The sequence below is a fragment of the Cyrtonyx montezumae genome, unplaced genomic scaffold (genome assembly GCF_038088225.1).
Source record: "Cyrtonyx montezumae isolate F1298 unplaced genomic scaffold, pur_monq_1.0 scaffold_3, whole genome shotgun sequence".
Lineage (NCBI taxonomy): Eukaryota > Metazoa > Chordata > Aves > Galliformes > Odontophoridae > Cyrtonyx > Cyrtonyx montezumae.
Genome location: NW_027072034.1, coordinates 148113727 through 148129001, shown reverse-complemented (window position 1 = coordinate 148129001; position 15275 = coordinate 148113727). Strand labels below are relative to the sequence as shown.

Here is a 15275-nt window from a genome sequence, read left to right as displayed (position 1 = left end):
CTTCTGGATCTGGGAAAAAGCACATCTTTGTTCCACAGACACGATACATGCTGTCAAGAGTATAAGGAAGATAAGCTGGGCTTCAGGGCTGTATTATTAATATAACATACTGAAACATGAAAAGAAATTGCTGAATAATAATTACAACATTTTAGAAGTAAGGAAGACATCTCTTTTTCTGTTGAGTGCACAACTGAGAGCAATCACAAAGTCCACTTCACCAATATCAGTGGCTTTCAAGTGTAATTTTTAATAAGCCATGCAACAAAGAATAACATAGCACTCCCTTGAAATCATCAACAATCAACCACAGAAAGCAGACCAAAAAGGAAAAAAAAGAAGAAACGATGCATACAGTAGTCGATTTTCTTTTGTCCCACTTCACTTAAGAGACAGTGCTGGATTCCATCTTCAGTTGAAGTTAGCTCAGACAGCTGCAAAATACTGTGATAAAAATTGGACTATATTATCCACAAAGGGTCTATCTTCCTCATCCAGAAGAACCAAAGAAAGACTTCCTCCTACAGACTTGCTGAGAGATCTGTCATTAATCCTTACTATTTCACTACAGCATTAGCCACAGGTCTGTCAGCATGCAAGCTTCACCTGGCACCTCGCACCACTTACTCCTGAATCTGCTTTTTCAAGAACAAGCCAAAGAGCATGGCTACCAAGCTGAAGCTAGAAGAAAGATCCAATAACTTGACATGAATCCATACCCACGTAAACTGAACATAACTTTTTGCTAGATATTTGAAAATCGATCTCAGTAACAAGTTGTCGCATGATTTAATATTAGAGTGAAACCAACTCTTTAACACTGCATATTCCTTTTCATATCTATATATTACTTTTACTGAAAGCAATCTTACTTGGTAGTGCACATAACATTAAAAATTCTAAACTTTCCCAGAGACTACCAGAAATCCAAGCTTTCTGCCCACAGGACTCCAGTGATCCATAACTTAAAAAATGTATTCTAAACACATTCCTTACAGGATTTTCCACTTCTCCCAACTCACATACCTAAGCCCTGGTTAAACGGACAACATCTTTTGCCCCAGAGGTAAAAGCGAACCTGATAAAGTCTCCTTTTTTAATTACCAAGGAGCAAAAGGCCTGTTTCAAGGAATTTACTCCCACTGACAGAGGCAATGGTTCAACTCTTGTGTAGCCCCTCTTTATAGTCGAAACCTAAATTTTGTCTATGAACTATTAACTCCCTACAGAGGGGGGATCAATAAGGAAATAGTGTTTCTGTACCTCAGACAAAATTAGATACACATGACTTCACTTTCTGTGATGACAACAGGGCTTGGAGTCATTTCCCTCGTTCTCAAGTCCTGTGATAAGTTACAATGCATAGAAGAAATGCCAGAGCCAGACATTTAGTGGCAGTGCTGTCAGTGGACAGAAAACCACACGTGCTTTCTCCCTTGGTAGACAAAAGACATACCTCAAACCAGAGGAGGACTAAGCTCTTCGAAGTAACTCTTGGACAAATACTGGGAAAACGGCCTCCTGAACTCCATTAAGACACATGCCACCTAACCAAATTAGAGTTTTTGAAGAAGTTATTTAGGGAACAAGAGTTTTAAAGGCATATTTTAAAATATTAAAATCCCGATTCAAAACGCTGAACATTTGATCTGAAAGCATTCCCACCACTCTGTTCTTTTCATGCAGGCTTCAGGCTGATGAGCTAAAGAGCACGCTCTAGCTTCACAGTTATGTAGTTATCTTCTGAAAGCTGAGCTACAATTATCCCTGCATTTCTGGGCACTATCATACATAAGGTTCCATTCTTCCTCCATCGCCAGTCCTCAAGACACATTAAGTGACGCTACAGCCACAGCCTGGAGCCACTCCACTCTACTTGCAGAAGCTATCCAAAAAAGGGGAAAAAAAATTAGTCAGATAGCATATACTGATCAGGAATTTAAACACCAGAATGCATACAATTCAAACCCACTGTCATTTCTCATCCTGAAGAAAAATCCCATTGGGACTTTGCTCGTTATTCTTATTCCCTGCATAAAGGTAAGAACAGTAAGAAAAAGTTTATCTTGCCAGCAGCCACAGTTTTGTACCCTGCCAATTCTCAGGTCGTTCACTCACCAAGCTCCACCTGAATATTACAGCTGTTTAAGAACTAGTAACTCTGGAAGACCTCATTAACTAACAGGGAAGAGACTGAAAATTAGACAGCATTAATTCCTCTGTTTCTCCCACTGCAAAAGTAAAAACAAACAAAAAACCCAAATCACCAGCTATGGTAAGGTAATCTAAATCCAATAACCTCTTCACCTCTCCCTTCTGGGGCACACCATTACCATTTCCTTCCCTCTCAGCCCTTACCAATGTTCCTCACCACCACAAAAAAGTGAAAGATGAGGAAATAAAAAATAGTTTTATTCTGAAATTTTTGTTTTAAATGTTTTTAAAGGAGACAGCACCATCCACAAACAACCAGTAAGCAAACTAGAATAATTAAAAAATAATAATCAAAGCAATTTCAAACCCCATGCTTGCTTTAACCAGCTGTTTTTGTCTTCCCTTCTTTCACAATATCCTCGTAAATAATTTTAGTCCTCTTCCTCATTTCTCATACAATACAATGCTGTATGCTACATCCTTTTTCTGCACAGAAGTGTTCCCTACCATCTCCCAACCTCCTTAACATCTTACTTTTCCATGAAGAATAATAAAAGCATCAAGATGCTTTTACTGAAGAACAAAATCCTGAAATTGAAATTAATCAGAATCCTCTTAGATCTGTTCTGATGGCACCACAGCATTTACCCAGTAACTTTTAATAAGATATTCATATGGAAAGTCAAAATAGGAAAAAAAAAAGTATTGGAAAACCAACAGATTTTAAGCTCTACATAAGCTTCAAATAAAATTGTCACGTTTGGAGCTATATGACCGTCAAAATATCAAATTTCAACACAAAAATCAGAGAAACAGAATAGACTCATTTTTATATAACATCCTTAATACTGAAGCCAGAATGGTTACTGAAAAAGATTATCTAAGACAAACACACACAGCATCAGATTGAAACTGAAAATACAAACCCACTGAACTGAGAAACTGAAGTTGGCTATGACACCAAGTACCCAGATACAGATCTAAACCCCACAGGTCACATTTAGCTCTGCTGTAGTTGGGGAAGATGCACAGGGCATCTATTGCTCCTTTACAGATAGTGCCTGCCTAGAAATAGTCCCAGCACACAAACATTAATAAAAAGTTTCTATATACAAGAAAAAAAAATCACATTCTACTGTTTCCTTAAATGTATAAAGTAAAATATATGCCTCCAAAATTAATCTAAAATCAGGCACAGGTTATCACCAGTAATAAAAAAACACAGTATCTGTCTTAAGCTTGCACTTACAGTAATGTTTACAGGACACAAACTGCTGAATAAATACAGACTCCCTTTGCTATGTACTCTATCTATAAGAAAATCTTCCATTCTTCAAATATGCCATTCAACTTCCTAAATTCAACATAAAATCCAAATGCTGCTCCAATTCTGATAACCCCTCTTCTAGCTAAGCTGGTTGGCAGCTAGTGATTTGTCAGATAAGTTACACAATACTGTTTCAGCTTCCTGATTAGATAAGCAGATAAAGTTTGGTTGGTTTTTTGGGTTTTTTTTGTTTGTTTGTTTTGTTTTTTTGTGGCACATACATTTATGCATCAAATTTTGCATTTTCTGTGAACGCTTGCAACTTTGTAATCCCCTCTCCACAAATCTACACACCAGTAGAAGTCAACCGTGGACAAACTGCATTCGTTGAAGGAAAACCCAAAGTATAGCATGCAAAAAGCAATTCTGTCTACAAAACTGAACAACAAATGTTCAGGAAATTTCTCTCCCTGCTGTTCCCTCTATATCCACTGCAGAATAAAGAAAAGCAACGAGCAATCTTTCTGCATCGTTACTTCTTTCCTAGAGATGGGCATGGCGCACATAGCCTCAGTGCACCTCTTGTGTCACAGAAATGAATAGCACAGCCAGGCTGTGACCCTGCAGCCCAGGAACAAGCAACAAGTACACACTGTCAGGTGGAAATCCGGCAGCCTGCTTCCCCTCTGTCACTAGGTCCCCCACTGGACTGCAGAGGAGGAAGAGCAGCACATCACCTTAACCACAGTAGTACACAGCCAGAGAGGAGGCAGTGATGCAGGGATGAAGCTGCATGGAAACTGGAAGCAGTTTGACATCGGGTTCTACCATACCAACATGCATCACCTTGTCCTGTGGTCTGGAGGTGATCACTGTCTCCCCCTTCCTACAACGTCCTCCTTACAAACGGTTTCAGTAATTTATAAAGGAAAGGCCACATAAACGTGGTTATATAAACAGAAGTTCACAAAACTCAGCTAAACGATAAAAGAAGCAAGCGTGACAAGACCAGATTTTACACTACCTTTATTGAATAGGCCTGGTATTATTAATACAACGTCCTGTCCATCTGTTACTTTATACACAAAGTCTGATTTCTGTACACCACGCACAATCTCCTGACACTGCAAGTGGCCTGAGACTGCCTACTCAAACACGTAAGATTGCAAAGGAATAATGAGTTGGGTTTGGTATTAAGACCTACCACAACAACAGCCCGTGCCTACTAACAAACCCAACAAAAAAAGTCAACATCACACACAACATTGTGTGCAAGACCCCAGTAAGTGCGTGAGCGTTTCCACAAGCATGCCAGCAATGCATTCTGCGAAACAGTCTAACTCTTCACATTTTTCCACACCTTTACTGCTAAGGACAGCAGGGCTCAAGCAGGATCTACAGTGGGTGTTCAGACATTCAGGCGGGTGTGGTAGAAGCACCTGTGTTAACAGACTGCTCAGATGAACATGGAGAAGTATTTCAACACATACTCATTTATTGGAACTTCGTGAAAGTCCAAAGCAAGTTGCTACAGGGAAACAAATCAACTCCTACAGCTTTTTATTTTCTAAATGCAACAGTATTTTGTCAGGTTTTGTTGCTTGTTTTAAACTGTTCTGCAACACAAGCCCTAAAGAAGCAATAAGTAGCTCATACCTGTCACTATCAGTGATGACATTACATGTTTGGAAATAATTTTTCTGGAGAGCAAGTTCAACTAGATCTCCCTTAATGGAGTCTGTGAACTCCCCAAAAATCAATAAAGGACTACAGCTCACCACATACACTGAAATGTTCTAGGAAATGATTTGCATATGAGTATGACTAAGGAGCAGGGATGCTCTTCGATCTTCGTATCTCAAATAACTTCACAATGAGACTTCACATTCTAGGACTTCTAGGCACAAAATATTTAATCTCACCAAACGAAGCTCTTTATGGAAGTCAAGCTCCACTAGCAAAATTTATGTTTGGCTACTTTTGAATCAAGTCGATGCACACCATCACTGAAAGACATACAGACTACCTGAGCAACAAACCTTTCACCTACAGATGAACTACGTTAAAATTTCACTTCTGTCTCTAGCTTGTTTTGGAGATAGCAAAATAGAGGAGTTCCAGCACGTAATAATCAAACAGGAACACAAACAAGCTTGGTGTCTCTATCAAGGTCTGTCAAAGTGGGGGTTATATGTTGTTCTTAATATATTTTTATTTAACATGTATTCTATGTGATTGTTTATCACACAAACTTACTTTTGCTAATTAATTCACTCTTTTTTTAAGAGTTTGTTTACAGAACATAATATTCACTTAAGCTGTTGAGGTGCTCAAGCTTAAATACGCATGTAAAAGCAACAATACAGTAACAAGAACCTCTGCACCATTTCAGAATCTGTCTTTCAGCATTACAGGTGATGGTGGAATTCCTCTCAGCACCAGGAAGCCACTCAAGTTACTCAATGCTGGACCACTTGTTAGGAACTTCTTTCACAAGAAGTATTTATCATGATAGAAAGGCTGCAAGCACACAGTGGTTCCTTAACAGAACAGAGTGAAAAGAACACTACAGGAGAGCATGCCCGAAACCATCCCACCAGTTGCATCAGATGTTCCTCCAGTGCAATTTTAACAATGCACATCACCAACAAGATGTGTCAGAGTGATTTGCCTGTGCTGCCCAGCAAAGTTCCTCCTTCAGCAGCTGACAGAACTAAGCCAAACATGGCCTATGGGCAAGCATCATCAGCCTGGAATTTGCCCATCCATACTTATTGGTGCCAGAGAACCCTCTGACCCAAGTGACCTATACTGCATTGGGTTTCGCACAATACGTATGACTGTTTAGTGTAAGGCCATGTCAGATGTCAGCCATTCAGTTGACCGTCACATTCAGCAACAAGAATTTAAGAATAAAACTCCACTCGGCCTAATAAGAATGAATGCAACAATCATAAGGGACTGCTTCAGCAAGCAAAACGCTTCTGAGACCATAAGTGTGCATAAAAATACAGTGCAGGGGTTATCTGCCTGGACACAGGGCTTGATCCGTTCATCTTCACACAGAAGCGAGAGAAGCATTGCACTGAGAAGGGACAGAGTCCTCAGCAAAAATCCAATATGGCCCCTGACAGAGCCACCCATTGCCTGAGGATGACCCCGTCCCCTTACACACCTGCCACTCACACACACCTGTGCGCCCGCACCTCGCACCACAGCAACGCCAGCACAGCCACCTGCCCGACCCCGCACCGCGGGGCCACCACCGACAGCTAGGGAGCTGCGCCGGCCTCGCGCTCACCTTCTTTATTGAGCCTCATCACCTCCCTGCTTTTCGCACCCTCCTTTCCAGTCTCTTCCAGATCTGCACCTGCAGAGGAGGAGAGGCACAGTCAGGAGCCGAGGCCCGAGGTGTGCGCGCATTGTTCGGCGCCGAAGAGAGGTGAGGAGGTGCGCGGCTCCGCCACCGCCACAACGCTCGCGGGGCCCTCCTCCCCTTCCTTCCCCTCCCCGCCGCGCATCCTCCCCCTCGCCCCCTTCCCCCACCGCGGCGCCGGCCCAGCGGCGGAACCCGCGCGGCGGGGCCCGGCCCGCGCCTCCCGCACGCATGGCACCGGGGCCCGGCGCGTCAGCTGAGCGCCCGGGGGGGGGCGGCACCTCCCGCCGCGCAGCGCAGCGCGGCCCGGCCCGGCCCGGCCCAGGGGGCGCGGGGTGCGGGGGAGCCGTGCCCCGGCCGTGCGTGCGCTGCGGGGAAGGAAGCGGCGCGCCGAGCCGCGGGCCGGTCCCTGCCCTTACTGTGCGGGGGGGCGGCGCCGTGCGCGTGCGGGGGGGCGGCCTCCCGCACCCAGGCGGCCCAGGGCTGGCCCAGGAACGCCTCGGGACTGGGCACGGGCCGCTCCAGGGCCGCCATGGCGCCGCGCCTGCTCCTGCCTCCTTGTTGCTTTTCCCGTTTCCTTCGGCGGCGGCGGCGGCGAGCGAGCGAGCGAGACACGGGATTCGAGAACGCCGCACGTCATCCTCGGGACGTTCCGCCGCCCACACGGGGGTAGTGTCAGCCCCTGCTCCCTATCAGATCGGGCTCCCCGCCGCTCAGCGCGCATGCCCGCGCCCCCCGCGCCTGCGCGCCGCGCCCGGCGACGCCGCCGGCCGCCGGCCCCCGGCCCCCGGCCTGCCTCCCGCCCGCTCCGCGCCCCTCGCCCGCGGGCCCGGCCCGGAGCCGCCGCGCGGTGTGGAGCGGAGCGGGGCCGCGGCGGAGTAGCGCCGCGGGAGGCGGCCGCCGGCTTGGCGCCCCGCAGTAAGTCCCCGGGACGCCTCTCGGGATCGCGGCCCCGCGGCGGCCCGGAGCGGGGAACGGGGCCGCCCTCCCCCGGCCGCCTCCGGCCGCGGGCCCGGGGAGCGCTTCCAGCGCGGCCACAGCCATTTTGTTGTCCGAGCGCTGCCCGAGCCGTGGTTGTGTGCTGCTAAATGGTTTTCGTGGGGCTGGGGTGCGGCACTCGGGAGAGCTCTCAGTCCTGGCCCTCTCACGTAATGCCGAGGTCTCATCTCGCTGCCTGCAAGCCACGGGACGTATGCTTCCTCCCGTTCTAGGCCTGTGCCATTGTTGGCTTGTTGCTTCACTGAGGTAAGGATAGAAAATGCACATTGTGAAAAACACCCACCTGTGGAAAATGTTTGGCTCGATAAATCTACTTCCCATAAAGGACTTAACAGCATTAACCTATTGCTCACGCCTATAAAGCCGCACACAAGCACTGCTGAAGGTTTGATTGCATTTAGGCAGCCTCATTGAGGGTACACACATAGCATCACTCCTGCTGGTCAGGGCCACTGACAGTGGGGTGCCCCGGCCCTATGTCTGGGGGTACCATGGGCCTCCTGCCACCCCTTCCCCACTACTTCTGCCCCACAGCTAAGTTAAGACCCTTTGTAACCATTTCCATTCCAACCCATTGTGGGTTATGAACAATGCTGAAGCAGAGCACACAATTACTCAAGACTAAAACATGAAGTAGCATGTAGCACTGGCTTAAGGCTTGCAGCAGTGGCTAGAGGAATAGGAGAAGAGCTGATGAAGGCAGCAAAGCAGCCTGGAGAAGGGCATGTGGCACTACAGCCTAAAACAAATTTAAGTACTTTTCTTAATATTTTGTGGATACTGGGATGGATAAACATTTTGGGTGAAGGACAAACACCCTTTGCCTCATGCACACTGTCAAAAGGTAGTATTAGATACAGCATTCACACTCGCACTCCACCTCTTCAAAAAAGTGGCTGGAATCCACAAGCCCCATCACTAATATCTGGAGGCAAGCCTAAAATCTTTCATACCATATGGCCTGACCAGAGTGCCTCCAGTCATGTAACACTAGCTGCAAGAAATGACGGAAACACAATTAAAACAATCAAAGAAACAGAAAGCTCGCCAATGCACAACTCAAAAGAGAACCAGTCAATCGCAGCAGGCTTGTTAGCAACCAGCATGGAGCAGGCACAAGGTGTACCACCTTAGATACATTACACGTGGAGCTTCCAGCAGCAGGAAGAGTGATCAGAGGAATGAAAAGTCTGTCATATGAAAAGAACTTGACTTCGTCCAGCAAAATTCATCTGGAAATGGATGTGATTTATGTTTTCAATTATAAGGACGCACAATCAGCGGTGGTGAAGAAAAATAAAAAGAAGAAATAGTCATTAACTGCTTATGCTGAGGTTGAAAATTGGAAGGTTTCCATTAATGAATGAGCTGTATAATAGTTACATGGAAAAGCAAGAGACTGGACTTGACAACTCTGAATAAAAACATTCGTATTTTTTATTTTCATTAAGCAATTATTATAATACTCAAATATTTCCTGATTTCTTTCTTGATACTTGCAAAGCACCCATCTGTTTCTGTTCCTGGCAATGAAAATAAGCACTTGTTCAGAAGTAAAATACCTCTCAGTCATGATTTCAGTAGCATAATACAATAAAAAAAAAAACAACAAAACACCTTAATCCATGTTCATAACAAATAAAACTTCAGTCAGGAATAGTGAGACAGAATTCCTTGAGAGGAATGATAACTGACGTGAAGTTAATGGTCAACCACGTTTGGCATTTGTGCTTGAACTGACAGCAAGGTAGTCGAGCCAAAGACTTTGACAACAGCGTAATAGATCTGTAATGAAAGAAGTTACACTGCACAGCCTCACATGGTAATGTTCTGTGAACACAAGATATATGTATCTGGAGAGAAGATTCAAAAGAAAGATGTGAGAGCCCAGGAAATTCCCACCAATGAAAAACCAACAGAAATCTCAGGGAAGTACATATGGCCAAACATCTAACTAATATTAAACACTGCCACGGGATACACAAGCAATAAAGCAGCTCCTAACCACACAGCTGAGAAAAAGGGGAGGGGGCAGGGGGAAGCTATTTAATACAAGCTGCGACAAACCAAGCAAAAGAAGTGAAGAAACTTTCCAACTTTAACACATGGCACTAATCTACATGCTGCTTGCCATGACATGCCGCAGATCTACAGTCTAGGCTCTAACAGAAACAGACCATATGAAAGAAAATTAGCATAAAATCAAAGATGCAAGATGCACCAATTCCTTCTTAAAAAGAAACAATCCAATGATTTACAGTTTGAGGGAAACATTCCTAAAGCCCTCCCCAAGGAATTCTTCCTCCTCCCTACCATATTTATTCAAGAACAACATCGTTAAACAAATGGTTCCTCAATCATCAGAACTGTTATGCCTGACCCTCTAGTGATCACTGTCTTTTGTTTGGGAAGTGCAAGTTCTGCTTGATTATGTCTGTACTTCCTTAATGTTCTGCACCAAGGAATGAAGCCCCATCCCCAAGTAAACTGCAGATGGGTCTGCTCCATTGGGTTGTAGGGTGCAAGACCTGAAGCTGAAGAAAAGCAGCCTCTGTTTTGTGCCAGCACTGCTCCCCAGGAGTGCTACTTCACCCCAGATCAAAAGACAGTATGTGCAGCATGGACAGCAGTGCAGTGAAATAGGAATATGGGTGACCTGGCAGTAGAGAAGCTTTTCCTGTGATTAATTTGAACTTGGGCTGCAGCTTTACAATGAAAAGTGTGTTCAGATGCTTTCTTCTTTCCTCATCCTGGCATCGGCATGCAAAGCATTCGTAGAAAGACAATTGTATTTAAGACTTTTACTGCTCTTCCTAATTTGTATCAATGAGTCCGAAAGTTAAGGATGGAGAGGAAAACAGAGAGGGAAAGGCACAAACATTGCTATCACAGAAGACTTATTTTCTTAGAAAATAAAACATGCATGTAAGTGGAGATGAAACATGCTCCATGTTTCTTTTCTACCTGAACAGCAGTACAAAAGTTAAATTCTTCTGTGACCTTGAACAAATCACTGTACCACAAAAATGTATTTCAGTCAGTCAGGAAAGGTATTCTGTCCCTTCCCAGTCCCTGTGGAATTGTATATTTGTTTCAGCTGTAAAGAAGGGCCTTTCTCTTACTGTGTGTTTCTCAGAGTTTAATATAGTGTAGCCTTGATCTTGGTAGCTACCTTTAAACACTGCAACGTTCTGATCATCACGTGGAATTAAAAAAGAAAATTGTAAGCAAATTAAGGCCTTTAAGTAACAAGCATCAAAATACAGATGAAACCTTAATGCTAATCTTTTTAATCCATATATCGCTGATCTATAATAATAAGACAAACTCCAAATGAAAGCTTTTTACTAAGCAAGGAGGAGATAAAAGTCAGATGTTCCTATATATACTTATTAGAATTGAAGACCTGGGCTTTGTAAAATCACAGGAAAAGTTATGGCATTGAGAAGAAATCCAAAGTTATAACCCAATCTTTGGTTCATATGGAGATCAGTTCAACGTTTCTATAATTTTCAGTATCTAAATGGTAAGAGAAAGCAAAATGGAACAGCAGTTCTTGCATGTGGCTGTCAGAAACATCACATGTAATCACTATGTACAAATAAATAATGACATGATTGCATTTCAGCTCTGCTATCATATACTGAGAAAATACCACGAGGTTGCTGAAGCTGCATGTGCAGTCACAACAGCAACAATTTCTGAACCTCTGCTTTAAATCTTGAATACCTGACAATAAGTGCACCAGATGGCTTTAAACTGGCTACAAAATAATTACAAAAAACAGCTGGATAAAGCTTCACTATCATAACAAGATTATAAACATATGATGTTCTTGTGACAAAATCATTATGATTTAAGCAGCTTGGCAAGAGATTCATTAGTACTTCTCAGAATCCATTTTACAATGGATTTTCCACAATAGTGGTTTTATCTTACATAGAGAATTATTACATAGCAGACAGTTTTATGAACCCAGGTATCTGCTTTGGTGGGAATGGAACAGTAAATGAATCTCAAGGCTTTCTTAAAGACCGTCAGTGACAGAGCTTGCATACGAAGAGCCCCAGCAAACTAACTGGCTGTCAGTCACAGAAGTACTGAAACTTTGGTTCTCTAACAGGATCTTGAGAAATGTTAAACTAATTCATTTGTTGACGTGTACAAATCATTTTTAAAATTTATTTTCACACTCTTGCTAATCGTAGCATGTAGATTATCAGTCTGTAGTTAGGCTCTCTTTCCAACAGGATAAATGAAACCTCTCATTATTACAAAATCTCCATCTTGGGGGAAATGATACCAGAGAAGTTTGGGCTGAGAAAGTGCAAAACCCACAAATAACCCAGCCTTTCTGCCCTGAAACTGATTCTGAAACTTCTCTGCAGTGTAGCATCTTACTCTGCTGTGTGATAATAACAGTAGCTACATCAATTAAATAAAACAGATAGCTAAAAAATCCTGCATTGAGTTTTCTGCAAACAGATGCATGTGGGATTGTCATTAAAACATCCCAGCACCTAGCAAGCCAAATGTGAAAGCCACTTTGACCCACTCCCTGCAGCCACACTTGACAGAAGTTTAGTCCCTGTATTGTTTGTGATCACTTCATGATCTCAGAAAGTGTCTCAAACAGTATGTGAATGCCATCATCAAAGCCTTTAGCTAGAAAACTGGATTAAATAGACACTTATAGCAGAGAAATCTATTTTAATTATCCCCTGAAATAACACCAGAAAAAAAATTCTAAATTAAGCTTTTGGTTCCATCTTAGCCAAAGAAGCCAGTGCTCCAAAAAAAAGAAACAGTCCAAAAAATAGATAAATAAATAAATGGAGAACTGAAAAAGAAGTTCCAAGTGAGAGTATAATTTATCTTACATACCACCACTCATATATTCCAACACAAGGTATTTCTCAAACAAGTGTTGCAAATTGATGCACCCCAAATGAAGAACAGTGCTCAGAACGCTGTAGGAGCAACGATGAGATGAAAGAGGAAATCTAAAGAAAGGTGCATTACACAGACCTGTGCACAGAAAATGCATAGTACATTGCCTTATTACAGTGAATGCTGGAGAGTTTAAAGAAAAATATAACCAAAAAATGGCTGTGAAGTAGAGGTGGAAATCAACAGTTACTGCACATTTCAAACCCAAGAGAGTTACGCAAGCAGTGTGAAAAAATAAATTGCATGTCCTTCTGTTCCAGTGTCTAAAAGCCTGTTCTAAACAATTTTGCTCACATATTGGTTGTAGTCTAAGTACATTAACATGGCACTGCACTGCAGCTAATTTATCCTGCTTTTCAAGAGGATAATTTATCTTGCTACCATATTACCATATCTGGATTGCCTCCGATATCAAAACTAGTAACACTGCTCTACCTACTACTTGTTTGTGTACATGCATCTTCCCTGGACAAAGAAACTTACCAGTTGCCTGTAAGAAGCAAAGTAATGTGTTTCGTATTTTTCTGTTGCGGTTTCAGATTTTGGCCAGAAATCTGTGAGAGTTCAGTTCAGACCCATTTTCCTTACCAATATTTTAATTCCTTCAAGAATGTTCTTTGTGTCCTGGTTTCCACCGAACACCTGAATATCTCAGCAGTGTGGTACAACCCATTTCAAACAGTGATCTCAAAGTCACTTCTTAAAACATACTGGGTCTATGTTCTAAAATTACGATGAGAAATGTAGTGTTAGAGCAGGTCAGGGAAGTGCATCAATTGCAGATGATTGTTTTGCAATCAATTGCAGATTCCAAAACTGTGGCTGTTTTGGAAGATCAGATGTATGAATGACAGGTCAAAGAACTATTGAATGGTTTGGATTTGAAGGGACCTTAAAAATAATCTAGTTCCAACCCCCTTACCACACGTTAGATCAGGTTCCCCAAAGCCCTATCCAGCTTGACTTGGAACATCTCCAAGGATGAAGCATCCACAGCTCCTCTGAGCAATCTGTTCCAGTGTCTCACCACCCTCATGGTGAATAATTTCTTTCTCTTGTCTTTTCTAAGTCTACCCTCTTTGAGTTTAAAGCCACTACCTCTTGTCCTATCTCTACGTGCCCTCGTAAAACGTCCCTCTCCATCTCTTTCCCTTTTCCAGTTAGTAGGAACTCACTGTACTGCCATAGCATAGGATTCATACTGGCTTAGCAACTTCATCTGCCAGTTCCCTCAGGACCTGGAGATGTATCTCATCAGGTCCCATGGACTTGTGCACCTTTGAACCTGATCTTCTCTGTAGTGGGTGATTTTTCATTCTCCTAGTCCCTGCCTTCGGATTCCGTAACTTGGGCAGTGTGGCTAGAGCACTTGACAGACTAAAATTGTATTTATCTATATTGACAGGAACCCAGAAAAGACTGCAGTGGAATTGTTTCAAAATAGTGGCAGTGCATGAGTCATAGCACTTCTTGAAATTATTAAATATATCTAGCATTAGTGCAGCAAAAATCACTTGTATTTTGCTTATTAAATATTTATCTGTGTGGGTTTTTGTTTTGTTTTTCTTTTTTGTTTTTTAATTAATTCAAAACAGTTTCTTGGTAAATAACATCAATTCTAATATTTCTGATGGCCTTATGCAGAATAACCTCTTAACCATCCAGTCAGGACAGAAAAGATGAAACTTGTAGGAGTTCTCTGCATTTTTGAAAGACTTGACAAAGTTGTTTAGATTTCACATGATCAAAATACTTGGGGGTGGAGACAGTTACCTTCCTCATTAAGTCTGCATTCGAGCAGCTTGCTCCTTTCCTAAGCCTTGCTCTCTCAAAGTACTTTGCATATTTTTTCTGTTATTACAGAAACCACAAAACACAGGTCCCAAAGGTTTTCACACATTTCTCATGAGGTAGGCACAGAAATAAATTAGAAACAAAGCTTTCCCTGTTGTGTAATGCATATGATCACTTTCCATTCAGTCGCACACTTGTGCTTGCTATCCAAACACTGTTTTGGCAGCACATGACACAAGAACAACTTTACTGTGTCTCGCTCAATGGGTCATCATTGATTTTGTTTCACTTCTTCTCATCATAGATACCATATTTCTCCTGTTTGTATCCCTCTTATTCCCAAACTTAGACTTTCTGAATTCTGTTGCCTCTTCTCTGTCACTTTTACCCTAAACACTACTGATTAGGTTTTCCTCTCCCATCAGATCACTCTTATGAAATGTTATCTTCAGGCCTTTAACTAACTGCTTTCTCACTTAAGCCCAGCTATCTTGATGAACACTGATACACCTTTTAATATTCCCTGTCTTGTTTTTTATCCCCTGCTTTGCAGTTTGGAGCCTCTCCTCTCTCCTGGCTCCCTCAGCAGAGACACGTCTCTCCCATATGTCTCTCCTAGCCCTGAGGAGGCTCTGTACCTCCTGCTAGCAAGCCACCTCTCTCCTCAGAAATTTGTTTGGAATTGCCCTCTTCACCTGTGGAGAAACCTCAGTCTTTCTCTCCATTCATCAGCTC

The 15275-nt window shown here is 43.0% G+C and overlaps 2 protein-coding genes across 3 annotated transcripts in view; one reads left to right on the top strand and one right to left on the bottom strand.

The window, feature by feature from the left end:
* The window catches only part of ATXN7L1 (ataxin 7 like 1), a 103661-nt gene extending 96170 nt beyond the window's left edge, over positions 1–7491 (bottom strand). For both annotated transcript variants that reach the window (XM_065743614.1, XM_065743615.1), the window contains exons 1-2: positions 7217–7491; positions 6723–6791 (exon numbers count right to left, since the gene is read on the bottom strand). In XM_065743614.1, coding sequence (XP_065599686.1) covers positions 6723–6791; positions 7217–7331 — 184 coding nt within the window. In that variant the 5' untranslated portion in view covers positions 7332–7491. The remainder of the gene's footprint in view (positions 1–6722; positions 6792–7216) is intronic.
* Positions 7492–8846: 1355 nt separating this feature from the next.
* CDHR3 (cadherin related family member 3) overlaps positions 8847–15275 on the top strand; it is a 53694-nt gene continuing 47265 nt past the window's right edge. Inside the window, exon 1 of the mRNA XM_065740932.1 lies at positions 8847–8916. Coding sequence (XP_065597004.1) covers positions 8847–8916 — 70 coding nt within the window. The remainder of the gene's footprint in view (positions 8917–15275) is intronic.